Here is a 13435-nt window from a genome sequence, read left to right as displayed (position 1 = left end):
TGCATTTCGTAGAAATAAAACGTAAGGTATTTCTTTCAGCCCTTTCGTGGAGTTCCTCCGTGTTTAAAGCAGTGGTTTTCAGATTTTTTTTTAATACCCTGGAACTTTTTACAAAAATAAAACATCACAGAGACCCTCATTCTGTCAAAGCAGTAAACCTGGGGCTGCTTTGCCCAGAATGGCGTCAGGGGCCACGAGTCCCCAAGCCCCTGCTCGGTACCCCCTCCACTGCTGCGCTTGTCAGGAGACCTTGCTCCCAGGCCTCTCCCTCCCTGGCCCTTGTGTGCAGGGATAGCTCGCTGGGCCCTTGTTTCCAGTATCCTTCCCCGTGGTCCGTGAAGTGCTGAGCGAGGATGGAGGGTCCAGGTGACAGTGGTGTAAGTCCACTCTTCAGTGGCTGCACGTCAGCGGTGGACCCTCTGGACACACGAGCAGGAGGGCGTCTGGAGGAGGCCCTTCCTTCTCAGCCCCTCGGAGAGCCCTGCTCAGAGGCTGTCCCAGGTGCACCCGGGCCCGTTCCTGCCAGCTTGAGGGTCTCCTGGTGTTGTGCTGCCTGCTCGGGAGGGGGTGCTCACGTTTGCCCTCCGTACAGCTCGGTGTCTCCTTGTGGACAAATCCTGTGTCTGTGACGGGTTTTCAGCTTTCTCTGTGCAACTTAAGACACTGTTGAGTGCTGATGATTTTGGTGATGAGAGTTTGTGAACTGTCACCTACCTCTAAAAACATTTGAATGGCATTTCTTTTCTTCTCTCGTCCCCTTTTGACTTTTTTTTTTTTTTTAGCTTGCTTGCCTTTTGTTTTAGCAGCTGCAGTATCTCGGAAGAAAAAACGAAGAATGGGAACCTATAGCCTGGTTCCTAAGAAAAAGACCAAAGTGTTAAAACAGAGGACGGTGATTGAGATGTTTAAGAGCATAACTCATTCCACGGTGGGCTCCAAGGTAAGGGTGCGGGCCAGGCTGCGGGGGCTGCCCTCCATCTCTGCTCCAGGGTGGCCCCCGCCCGCCCCAAGCTCTCGTCTTCCGGCACAGTCGCCACCCCCTCCCCTGCCCCGCCCCGTGGGCCTTGCCCCGAGGAGTTGGTGGGGTCCTGACGTGGGCTTCTGGCGTGTTCCAGGGCGAGAAGGACCTGGGTGACGGCTCCCTCCACGTGAACGGGGAGAGCCTAGACATGGACTCTGAGGAGGACGACTCGGAGGAGCTGGAGGAGGATGAGGACCAGGGGGCCCAGCCGGCCACCGCGTTCCCTGCCGAGGGCAGCAGGGCCTCCAAGGACAGTGCGCTGGAGCCTGACCGCAGCCAGAAGGTGGGCGGGACGCACGCCGCAGACCTCGGTCCTGGCGGGGGTAGGGGTGGCGGCTGGGCGCTTCTGGGCCTTAATAAAGCCCCCTGTTTACTTCTGGCTGGGATTCTTGTATTTTATTTCTCTTGAATTTTTAGGTAGTTTATTTTCATCAGAGAAGTGTTTGTCTTCCCGTGCAGCGTTCATGGAAGTAAACGGCCTGAGCATTTTTAGGCTTGGGAGTGACAGGAATAATACCATTAATAACCCAAACTGCTAACCGTGGCTGACCGAGTGCCAGTACGGCTTGCCCTTGGCCTTGGCACGGTGTCCCAGGCACCCGGCACAGGTGTGGTCCTTCCGCAGGTGAGGCCTCTGTCCTCCCAGTGGAGTGAGTGCCCAGGGCTGCTGACAGGCCTGTGGGGTGGTACGTGTGCTGGCGTGTCCTTGTTATGGACGCTTCATCCGTGTCCACCCAGGACGAGCTCGGAGTTGGCGGTTTGGTGGCCCTGAAGGCGTGGCACCGGCTGGGGGTGGTGATGCCTTGTCTTGGCTCTCTGTGCACCGGTGCCGAACAGAAATGTGGAGACAGAGTTTTGGAGGAAACGAAATAATAGCTTTATTCTTTGCCAGGCAAAAAGGGAACACAGCAGGCTAGTGCCTCAAGAACTGTGCCCCCCCCTCCCCGGGGAATCAGGAGAGGTCTTAGAGGTGGAGCTTGCAGTCTGCGGATAGGTGATAAGGATCAAAGTAATGAAGGTCTTGAATTTTTCTTCTTCTTGCATTATTTCAAAACGGGTGACAGGCAGCCTGGTAATTGGGTCCGTTTGTTATCGGCTGGGTTATCGGCTGCATTTCTAAAATGCAGAACGCTACAAGGGGTGATTTCCTACAGGGGAGTGCAGGATGTAATTCACATAATGTCAGAGAGTGTTAGAGGTTAGCTTTGTGAAGGATAAGTCTAGTTACAGACACTACAGATTAGTAACAGTTAAAATAAAACTAGGGTTGGGATTTCCCTGGTGGCGCAGTGCTTAAGAATCCGCCTGCCAGTGTAGGGGACATGGGTTCGAGCCCTGGTCCGGGAAGATCCCATGTGCTGCGGAGCAACTAAGCCCGTGCGCCACAACTACTGAGCCTGCGCTCTAGAGCCCGCGAGCCACAACTACTGAAGCCCACGAACCACAGCTACTGAAGCCCGCATGCCCTAGAGCCCGTGCTCCACAAGAGGAGCCACTGCAGTGAGAAGCCCGTGCACTGCAACAAAGAGTAGCCCCCGCTCGCCACATCTAGAGAAAGCCCGCCTGCAGCAACGATAGACCCAGTGCAGCCAAGGGAAAAAAAAAAAAAAAAAGAAAAGCTAGGATTGATTAACTCTTTCAGGCCAGTTTATGTTGTTTCCATAGCCTGCCCATGGCTCCTTTATTTTCCTTGTTTGTCAGAAAAGAAAAGACCCTCATTTCTGTCTTTGCCGCAACATGACAGGGACCACGGGGCTTGTACGGTTTCAGTGATTCAGGGGGCCCAGGGGTGCCGGGCGCAGACTTGAGCAGAGTGGCTGTTGCTGTTGGGGCCCTTCTGATTGGGGGAGGGGTGAGTTAGACACGAAGGCGAAACTGTGGCTGAGAGCCAGGCAGACGTGTGGAGCCGTGGATTTACTGTCCATGCCTCAGACTTGTCTGAGAAAACTTTGGAGCATCTTTAAGATGGACCATTACACCTGACGAGTAATTCTGAAACTAAGGATGGGCAGAGACGTTCCAGTGAGTTTGTTGCAACAGTGGCTTGTTTGAAGTGTATGATTTTGTTGGTTAGCTTTTTGCACTTTGCATCAGCCCTGTGGGTACAGCCTTTGACGTGTGTAAAGCATTTTCTTTCAGCTTCTGGAGTTTGGCCATGTTTTTTCTTAGTGTTGCTTAAATTTCAGATTCACATTAGCCATTTATGCCAGTTCTATTTTTTAGCAGGTTTTGGGGCAAAATTTTAAATGTTGGCCCAGCTATTAAGGTATAATTTTTCAAAAATAAATTGGTAGAAAATGCTGACATTAGAGATTTAAAGGAAATTTTAAAATGATTTAAGATATCATTTATTTTTTTTTTCTCTTCCATCTTCTATTATTTTTTCCCTTTCGTGTAGGAAGGAAGCAGTCTCCTAATTCTTGTGGTGGTATTTTCAACGGTGATTTTTACAGACCTGTACTCCCTGCCGCCTGCAGTGGGGACTTGACTCTGGACGTCCAGTCTCCTTAAGGAGCTTTGCCTGTGGCTCCACGAGCTGCTCTTGGCCGGGCCCCTCAGTGGGTGTGCGCCCCCCCCCGCAAAGCCATTTCCTGTTGTTAGAGGCGACACTCGGGGCTCGTAGTATGCACTTTGTTGAGAGGTAGAATGTGGGCATCTCCAGGTCTCTGCCGCAGTGAGTTGGGAGGGACAGGTTTTCATCTGCGTGTCCCTGTATCTCAGTGTTTTGCTGCAGGTCTGAATGTGCCGAGCAGCTTCGCACACAACTGGCTGTCAGGATTTGTTGTCTAGCGACTCCGTTTCCGCTGGGTCATGTGGTCTGGCAGCCTTATGTGAGCGCAGAGCTGACCTGTTGCTCGAAGGTGTGTGCTGTCCAGCCTTGGCTGCGATGTCAGAGCTCACGGATACTAGTCTGTTTCTGTATGATTTCTGGGTTCGGGGTTCTAATTACAATACACAGACGTTTCCCTGTGGCGATGTAGAATATATTGATGTAAGCTATCTTCTAACTCTTCATGGGCTTCATTCTTTATATATAAACATTTGATTCAGAGAATTTTTGATGAAATGTGAGGTAGAGACAGTCAAAGTGGGTGAATTTTATGGTATATAAATTATACCTCAGTAAAGCTTTTTGAACAAAACGTGAGGTCAGGGTTGTGTGGCCTCCCTCACATGGTGAGCCGTGTGTGCCAGCACTGTTTATTGACTGACATTTGCTTCCTTGCTGATTTAAAATGCCACCTCTGTCACATACCACGCGGCATTTGAATGTGAGTCTATCTCTGGATTCTCTATTTTGATGGAGGTCCTCATCTTCCGGAAAGAATCTAGACACTGAATAACGCTGAGTTAGTCTAGATACTGATACAAAGGAAGAAAATTAAATGGGTATCAAGCTAACAAAAGAATCAGGAAATAAATAAAAGCAGAATCAAGAAGAAAATGTGGAAAACAAAGTAAGATGGCAGGAGCAGATCTAAACAGATCAGTGATAGTAACAGAGAGTCATGGATTTGTTATGTGACCTGTTCCGGAGACGAGAAAGATGGGAGATATGCCAGCCGGTTCTGAGGCTAAACCTGCCTTAAAGTCAGCCAGACACAACCATGTATCAGGGGACAAGGGCAGGGGAGGCTGCGGCCTCCAGGAAAGCTCTTCACAGGACCTGCTGAGGTAGCGGAGCAAAGGAGAGAGACTGGAAGGCATGTCACAGGGTCCAGCTCCCTGCCGCGTGGACTTGGGGACGGGGCACAGGTCAGCGGTGCCCAGGGCAGGAGCACGCGGGTGGCGCCCCGCTCCGGTCCCCGTGGCAGGGTTGCCTCTGCTCTTGTTCTGGGCTTCGGTGCAATCACGCAGGAGGCACTCCTTTTTCTGAGTGTGGCTCGTTTTACTCTGTGTTGTGTTTGTGCGATTTATTTATGCTGTTAGTTCATTTTCACTGTTGTGTGATGGTGGTTTTTAAGGTGGCCCAGGGTCTCTGAGACCCTCCAGGGTTATAATAGTCCTGGGATGTTACCTGCCTTTCTCACTCTCCTTTGAGGGAGCCACGCCGCAGGTGTAAGTGTCTGCAGCGGCGCGTGTTCACGGACTCACGGGCCCCCACAGCCCTTGGCTGTTCTCGGTAGTTTCTGAGGCCAGAGCGTTGGGAGCCAAGTGGGGCCGCACCCCTCTGGACGGGTGTGTGCGGGGCTCCAGCGGGGCTGTTGCCCATGTCTGGCACATCCGCGAGGGGAGCTGCACGTCCTGTGTGTGCATCACGGGCTTGTAAACTTGGTGGGCTGCCCTCCTGGCGCGGCTGAGCGCTCTCACACTGCAGTTCTGATTTGCGTTTCCCTGGTTTCCGAGAAGCTTGGGTACTTTTTTTTTTTTTTTTTGCGCTACGCGGGCCTCTCACTGTTGTGGCCTCTCCTGTTGCAGAGCACGGGCCCTGGACGCGCAGGCTCAGCGGCCATGGCTCACGGGCCCAGCCGCTCCGCGGCATGTGGGATCTTCCCAGACCGGGGCACGAACCCGTGTCCCCTGCATCGGCAGGCGGACCCTCAGCCACTGCGCCACCAGGGAAGCCCTGGGTACTTTGTTGTATGTTTATTTGCTGTTTGGATGCCTTCTCTTGTGTAGTGCCTGTTTGGGACCCAGCTGTTTATCTGTGTAGTTATTTGTCCTTCTAAAAAGTCGATTTGTAGCAAGTGAGGCCCTGTGTGTATGTGGCCAGCACGGTGCCTCCTTCTCCATGTAGGGGGCTGACTCCTCACCGATGACCGGTGTCCTTGTCTCCGCACTGGTGTGGATGGGGCAGGTGGGTGCGGGTTGTCTCGGGCGCTCACGGGGCCTGCTGGCTCGGGTCCCCCGCCCTGTGTGGCCTCTGCCTGGCTTAGTCCTACACCGTCTGTCCAGTCAGGTGCCAGCTGTGGTGTTCCCCTCCCTTCTCACCCCAAGCGCCTCACGTCTGTTTCTGTAGCTGCTGTGTGTGCAGTTTTCAAGTACTTATTCCTTATAAGGAGTTGTTCCTTATTCCTCCCTTTACAGTCACAGGAGTTTTGGAAGTTGTTAATCTGCCCACTTTGATGGGTAGTTTCACTGCTCAGTATTTTTAAAATAAGAAACTACCCAATGAAATTTAAAGATAACATTTAAATAAAGCTTATTATAAAGATATCAGAATCCTACAAAAAAGGTTATATTTAATGGCGAAAGTTTTAAACCATTGCTAATACCAGTGATAAAAAGAGTGTAGGTTGGGACTTCCCTGGTGGTCCAGTGGTAAAGAATCTACCTTCTAATGCACGGGATGCGGGTTCGATCCCTGGTCAGGGAACTAAGATCCCACATACCACGGGGCAACTAAGCCCGTGCACCAGAACTACTGAGCCCACACGACTCGACGAGAGCGCCCACATGCCACAACTACAGAGCCCACGTACCACAACTAGAGAGCGAAAACCCACATGCCACAACGAGAGAGAAGCTCGCATGCCACATCGAAGGGTCCCACGTGCTGCAAGTAAGACCCGATGCAGCCAAAAAAAAAAAAAGAAAGAGAAGAAAAGTGCGGGTTGCCACTTCCTCCCCTCACACGAGCACGCCACATTGGTCATTCTTGCTGTGATGCTGTAAGGTGAAAACCGGAAGGAAACATTAATCTTTTAAAGGACAGGGAGTTTGCTGGGAATATAATCACCCATCTAAGGAAATCCAAGGAAACCAGTTGAGCGGCTGCTGTAGCCAGTGAGCTGAGCTTGTGTGGTCCTGCCAGTCGGAAAATATAAGGACAGCTTGTCAATAATATCAGTAAACACCCGACAATACTTGTTAACCTCCTGAACGGAACACGTCAGGCTGTGCATATGTACAGCCACTGGTGCTTGCCAGAGTCCCTGCTCCACCTGGACGGTCTTGAGGCCGGTATATCAGTGTGGGTCCTTAGAAGGTAAGGATTCTTTGAACAACAAAACCACAATATCACACCTAAAAATTAGCTGTAAGTCTTTAATATCACCACAGTGCTTAGCAATACATTTAACAAGAAATGTGTGTTATCTATAAGGAGAAAATAGTAAAACTTTACTGAAAGAGGTTAAAAAAAAGAATAAGTTCATGGAATGACCCATTATTTGTCTGAATGAGAAGATCCATTCTTTCATCTCCCTTTCCCCATGTTATCCATGAATTCAGAACTGTTCTCATCAAAATTCCCACAGGATTTTCTGTGGGACCAGCTGACATGGGAGTCGTTCACAGTGAGAACGGCTTGGGGGGTGGGGGAGAGGTTAGCAGAACAGATACGGAGGGGGTTCAAGCGGGGATTCGTGCAGGCACGGCAGAGCCATGAGAGCGCGGAGCAGGGTGGCCACGGTGCACCTGTCTGTCTGCAGAGATACAGTTTGTTGTAAGGGTTGGGTTTTCAGTTTGTTCGCAAGGGATCATGAACTTTTCAATAAATGTTGTTGGGAAAATTGGGGGCCAAGTGAAGGCCGACCCTTAGATCAAGGTGCACAACAAATGCACGCTCCATTCTGGCATAGGTGGGGGTGATGGCTGCACAACTCTGAGTCCACTCGAGACCACGAATTGTGTACTTTAAAAGGGTGAATTTAAGGGTAGGTGAATTATAAATCAGTAAAGCTGTTATTTAAAAAAGCAAATTCCAGAAGATTTAAAGTGTCAACACAAAATATTTAAGTGTGGGAAAAAGGTTGGAAACCGTTTTTCTAATCTCAAATGAAGGCCTTCTGTTTTAAGACACAAACCTAGAAGCCATGAAGGGAGAGACTGAGAGGTTCAACTTGTCCAGATTAAAACCCCAGAAGTTTTTTTTTTTTTTTTTTTTTTTTTTTGCGGTACGCGGGCCTCTCACTGTTGTGGCCTCTCCCGTTGCGGAGCACAGGCTCTGGACGCGCAGGCTCAGCGGCCATGGCTCACGGGCCCAGCCGCCCCGCGGCATGTAGGATCTTCCCGGACCGGGGCACGAACCCGTGTCCCCTGCATCGGCAGGCGGACTCTCAACCGCTGCGCCACCAGGGAAGCCCAGAAGTTTTACTTTAAAAAGAAATAGCAGAAGCAGAGCCTATAGAGCTTGATAGGAGAATGTTTATAACATATTTAACAGACGGTGTGTGTGTGTAGCTTCCGCAGTTACTAAGAAAGCAAGGACCCAGTGGAAGTACAGGCTGGGGCTGTGGTCACACAATACGCATGGGAGAAATGGAGGAGCACGCGTGGGAGACACTCGGGGGGTGGTGCGGCCCCTCAGAGGGCCTGGGGGTGCCCTGGGGGCGCCCCACACCCGGAGCGTCCTGCACGGGTGGGAGCACGTGTCTGCTCTTTGTCCGGAGGGTCTTACCCTTCCTGTGAGATTGTGAGGGTGCGGTCACTGCGTGGCCCCTCGAGGAGCCACAGCCGGGTGCGCGGGGAGGGGTGGAGGGGGCGCGCGGCTCCTGTGTAGGTAGAGAAGGTGAACCCAGGTGCTTCTGCTGTTCTGTTACGGAAAGATCCCACAGCGTACTTTTCATTAGAAGAGAGTAAGACGCAGAAGCGTGCTGGGTGCTCTGCCCCTGCAGGCAGACACTCCCGTGCTCGCCTGCAGGTGCCCAGCACTGGCAGCAGGTCGAGGCCCTGGGGCTGGGCGGGCTCGTGGGTCGGGGGGGGGGGGTAGGTTTTGCGTTTTATATTAGTCTGTGGCCTCTGAAAACCTTTTTGCGGTGAGTGCAGTCTCTCATGCGCACTGATCTGCATACGTTCGAGTCACGTCGGATCGGTGGTCCAGGTCAGCCTGGAGCCTGGCATGGGGGCAGCCCTTCCGGGCCGGGCTCTTGGGGAGCGGGGGCACCTCCAAGGTGTGTCGGGTCAGATCGCCTGCCACCAGCGGCTCTCATTGGTTTGTTTTCTTTTTGGCTCCTGGCGGGGCTGCTCAGATGGAGGGCGAATCTGAAGAGGAGCAGGAGTCGGCCGGCACCGGGGAGGAGGAGGAGGACGGAGACGAGTCTGATCTGGTAACCTGTGCGCGGGTGACGCGGGGCTCCTGGCAGAGGAGCCATGTGGGAGCCGCAGAGAAAGCGGCTGAGCAGAGAGCCAGGGAGGGGCCGCCGGGTGGACCGGGCGAGGGAAGATCGAGGCTTCCGAGGTGGAACCTCAGGCCCTCTGCGGGCTGGATGTGGCTCAGAGCTGAGGGCTGCGAGCGATGCGACCTCACGGGGACAGGGTCAGAGGGCGGGGCTGTGGTGGGAGGGCGGAGCCTGGGGAGCCTGCGGGCCGCCCAGGCCATCGGGCAGGGCTGGGAAGGGAGTCTGTGCCTCGAGAAGGAGAAAGTGGCCACGTGGGTGGCGGAGACGAGCACTGGGAGGGCTGTTGTGTCTGGCGATAAACGTGTTCCTTTGGGGTCGTAGACTGAAGCGCAGGGAGCTGTGGTGCTGCTCTTGGCAGACTTTCTTCCCGGAGCTTTGCTGTGAAGGGGGCGCAGGAACAAGGTGCTGGAGGGAGCACAGGGCACCTGGGCATCTCAGGGGGCCCAGCACGAGGGCTCGGGCTCCAGGGCAACTGTTGGAAAGGCCAGTGAGCCACCCTTAGTGTATCCTTTTATTTCATGAACACACATTTTAAAATTTCTCTTTCTATCCATAGTTAACAGGGGTTGTGAGATCCTGGTGGTGGAGTCGTTAGAAAGGCTAGTGGTTCATGCTCTGCATCTGCTGTAACTCGTGGCAGTTAGATGCCCTTTCTGCGTCTAGATTTGAGACACATGTACTCACAGGAATCTCGAAATGTTGTAAATTAATGATCATTTCTTTCCTTGTTCTCCATGTAATGGCTAATTTGGACATAGATTTGATGCACGTTGAGGCTTTGTTTGTTCCTTTTCTCATGAGCGAGATGAATGGGTGCATGTAATTAAAAGGGGATTCTCTTACTGAACTTACTTATTTAGTTACTGGTAGAACTTTTTCACTTATTCTTTTTTGTGCCAAACTCAAGTAACTGAGCTTACAGTGATATTTAGGGAAAAGCATGAGTGTCTTTGAGAATGTGACCTAGAAAAATGTCTAAAAGTGAAATTAATTTTCTAGTTGCATTATCACGATATGGCAAGAAAACAGAACTTTTGCTTTCAGAGCGCCCATGCTTTGCTCTTTCTGTTCCTTTCCCTTGGTTCTCAGAGTTCTGAATCCAGCATCAAGAAGAAGTTTCTCAAGAGGAAAGGGAAGCCTGACAGCCCCTGGATCAAGCCAGCGAGGAAGAGGAGGCGGAGAAGTAAAAAGAAGCCCTGCTCCGTGCTAGGTAAACACAGAGCCACACACAGGACCCCGGGCGGAAGCAGGCCGTGGGGGGCTTGGGGCTGGGGTTCTGTGTAGGACTTCATTTGAACAGAAGACTCCACTGTTTAAAAAACTAAAAGCATCAGAAACAGCTTTATTGGAGACCCTCAGGTGATGCCAGGGGGTCTCCTTCCAGCAGGCCCCCGTGGTATGGCTGTACGCTGACCGCCCCCACCTTCCCTGTGTCCCGCCCTCAGTGTCCTGTGCGGGCCGGGTCCTGGTCCACACAGTGGCTCTCAGCCCTTTGCTCAGATTCCCTTGATCTGGAGGTAGCCTTGTTAAAGGGACAGCTGGGAAGGGCATGATGTCAAAGTTAGTGGCCCAGGGGCCCCGTCTTTGCAGCTTTGCCGTGGAGGACTTGGCGTAGCCTGAAGTGTGTGTTGCTGAGGTGTTCGGTTGGTGGGCCTCACCACGTGCATGTGACAGGAGACCCCTGCCACCCTCGCTGCGCGACAGAGACCTTCCCTCCGCAGCCAGCCCTCCCCCGGCCCGGGCACCTCTGCTCCACGTCGTCTCCGCAGATGGGTTAGCGCTGAGGAGAACGTTTACGGGTGGATCCTTCTCTATGGCTTCTCCGAGAGAGTAACTGAGGGTCGTCCGTGGTGGTGTTGGCGGGAGGTGTTCCACGCGCAGCTGTCTGTGGTTTGTTTATCCCTCACCTTTTGGACATTTGGTCTCTTTCCAGTTTTTGGCCCTTACAGATAAACTGCTGCGGAGTTTGTGTACACGTGTTTCTAGAGGAAATGCTCCGTTTATCTGGGGTAAACGTCTAGGAGTGGAGAGTGGCTGGGTCATGCTGTGTGTCTCAGTTCTTAGTGCTGCCAGCTGTTTCCCGAAGCGCTCGTCCTGCTCTGCGTTCCGTCAGCAGCACGGGAGCGGTCCAGCCCCGCATGGGCCCCCGCAGCGCTTGCGCGGTCAGTCTCTGATTCCAGCGCTGCTGGTTGGTGTGTGGTGCTGTCGCATTGCGGTTACCTACCAAAGAACGAGGTTGCACATCTTCGGGTTTATCTTCTCGTAATGCGTTTATACCTTTTGCTTACTTTGAAATCCGAGCGTATATCTTCTCACTGAGTCGTGACTTCTTTCAGTGTTCTGGATACAAGTCTTTTGCGAGATAGATGTTTTGCAAGTATGTGCACCTACTAAAAGTTTTAAAAAATGTTTGTTGACGTCTAATTTATGGATTGTTTTCTTTTAAAATTCATGCTTTTCATGATCTCAGAAATCTTCGACTTAACCAACCCACGATGCAAAGATTTTGTCCCATGTTTTCTTCTTGAAGTTTTATAGTTAGCCCGTACATGTGGGTCTCTGATCCACTTTGTGTGTGTGAATGTGTGTGTGTGTGTGTTGTCGGGCAGCTCACTTTTTTTGCCTGTGCATTTCCAGCTGTTCCAGCACCATTGGTTGCATTGACTTTTCTTTCTTCACTTAACCTTTTGAAACTTTGTTGACAGTCACCGTGTGGCTGTTTCTAGACTTTCTAGTCTGTTTTATTGATTGATTTTTCTCTATACCAGCACCGCAAAGCTGCAGGACTTCTTTCTGTCTTGCACAGTTATTTTAGCGTTCTTCTAGATTCCCCTGAGAGAGAAGCAGGTTTACAGAGCTGCCCCTGAAATGCAGAGGGCTGCTGGAGGCCCGTGTGTGGCGGTCAGTTTCAGACTGGAGTCAGGTGGCTGGTGGGGTTTGTTGACCCACCAGGCACATGGGCGTGTCCCGTGAACCTCCTCTCCTTCACTCACGTTTCCTTGTCTCTCAACCAGGAATCATCAGCCAGGATCAGAATACCCCGGGTGGTTTTTGCTGTCGGCTGACAAAAGCCGTTGTAGATCCAAGACTAGAAGTTGTTTCGGGCAGAGGCTTCATCTTCACCATCATGTGTGTAATGTGTAGAATGCCTGGCTAAATAGTTATTTAAACGGGAGTTTGAATTTTATTTCCTCCTGTAAAGCGTTTAAAATCGCACAAAGGCTGCTCAGTTCCTCAGATTGCTGATGATTTCTCGCTGGTGGTTGGCTCCTTCCTGTCAGATCTAGGTTCAGACTGTGGCCTGAATTCAGAGTCTTTGGGCACCAAACCTCTCTGTGTTATGGCTCGTTCATTTCCCATCGTTGAAGAAATGTCGATGACAAGTATTTAAAACTTGGCTCTGAACTATGGGTGTTTGCCCTTTGCTGGTGGTGGTATTATCCTGTGTAAATGCATGTTTTCACAGGCTTCCTCATTGAAATGCCCTTAGAATGGCAGCTACCTGGGTGGGCCTCCTGGGACTTGTGGACAGGCGCCCCCTCCCTTGACGGGCTCCTCACTTACACACATTCCTCTCCTTGGCGTGTTCAGATTGTGTTGCCCTTCGGTGGGTGATGTGCTTCGTAAACCCCTTCTCGCAGGAGGACGCTCCCTGCGGCCCTGCAGCCTTTCCTTGTGGATCCTGCAGCCCAGGTGTCTGAGGCTGGGCTGGTTCCACAGCAACGCTGCACGTCTGGGGCTTCTTTAGCTGCTGTACAGCAGCTGGTCTTTCAAAGCTGCCATTCAGATTTTACTCTTATATTTTTAAAGTAATATTCACAGAACGTATGTGCACGACGTTTTTATGTGTCCTTGATTATTTGATCAGCTTTTATCTAGCTGGTGTGTTTGTAGAGAAAGGTGTTTCCACATGCCCACACCTTTGCTTTCCTCGACACGGCTGCCCTCTCCCCAGGGAGGTCGTGCGGAAATGGGAACCAGCAGAAGTGCGGGATGGGGGCCCGGATGCTATGTGTGTTTGTTGTCTGAGTGGCTCGCGAGCATCCCATGGCGCCTCCCGTGGGTCGCGAGGCCCCGGCGCACCGTGTTTGACGTGTGTGCCTTTGAACGCAGGTTCCGAAGCGTATGCATCGTCTTCGGGAAGCGCAGAGCAGATGGCACCCAGCGACGGCACGGGGTACATGGAGGTTTCGCTGGACTCCCTGGATCTCCGAGTCAAGGGCACGCTGGCCTCTGACGCAGAAGGTGAGCGTGTGCGTGGCCAGGGCCAGCTGGCGGGGGTGGGGGAGGGTGCGTTTGGTGCCGAGTGGGCAGGACGCGGGGCCAGTGTGCTGTGTCCCTGTGGCGCTCT

General features: G+C 52.2%; 1 protein-coding gene across 7 annotated transcripts in view; it reads left to right on the top strand.

The window, feature by feature from the left end:
• Positions 1-13435, top strand: part of EHMT1 (euchromatic histone lysine methyltransferase 1) — a 147814-nt gene that overhangs the window by 84413 nt on the left and 49966 nt on the right. For 5 of the 7 annotated variants that reach the window (XM_027104128.1, XM_027104129.1, XM_027104127.1 and 2 more), the window contains 5 exons: positions 783-940; positions 1116-1304; positions 8935-9012; positions 10174-10294; positions 13198-13329. In XM_027104128.1, coding sequence (XP_026959929.1) covers positions 783-940; positions 1116-1304; positions 8935-9012; positions 10174-10294; positions 13198-13329 — 678 coding nt within the window. The remainder of the gene's footprint in view (positions 1-782; positions 941-1115; positions 1305-8934; positions 9013-10173; positions 10295-13197; positions 13330-13435) is intronic. The other 2 variants (XM_027104126.1, XM_027104125.1) reach the window with 2 other exon arrangements.

Source organism: Aethalodelphis obliquidens, unplaced genomic scaffold, assembly GCF_003676395.1.
Source record: "Aethalodelphis obliquidens isolate GAN/ISIS:26980383/991018 unplaced genomic scaffold, ASM367639v1 scaffold7, whole genome shotgun sequence".
NCBI lineage: Eukaryota > Metazoa > Chordata > Mammalia > Artiodactyla > Delphinidae > Aethalodelphis > Aethalodelphis obliquidens.
The sequence above is the reverse complement of the archived record's forward strand: the minus strand, read 5'-3'. Positions and strand labels throughout refer to the sequence as shown.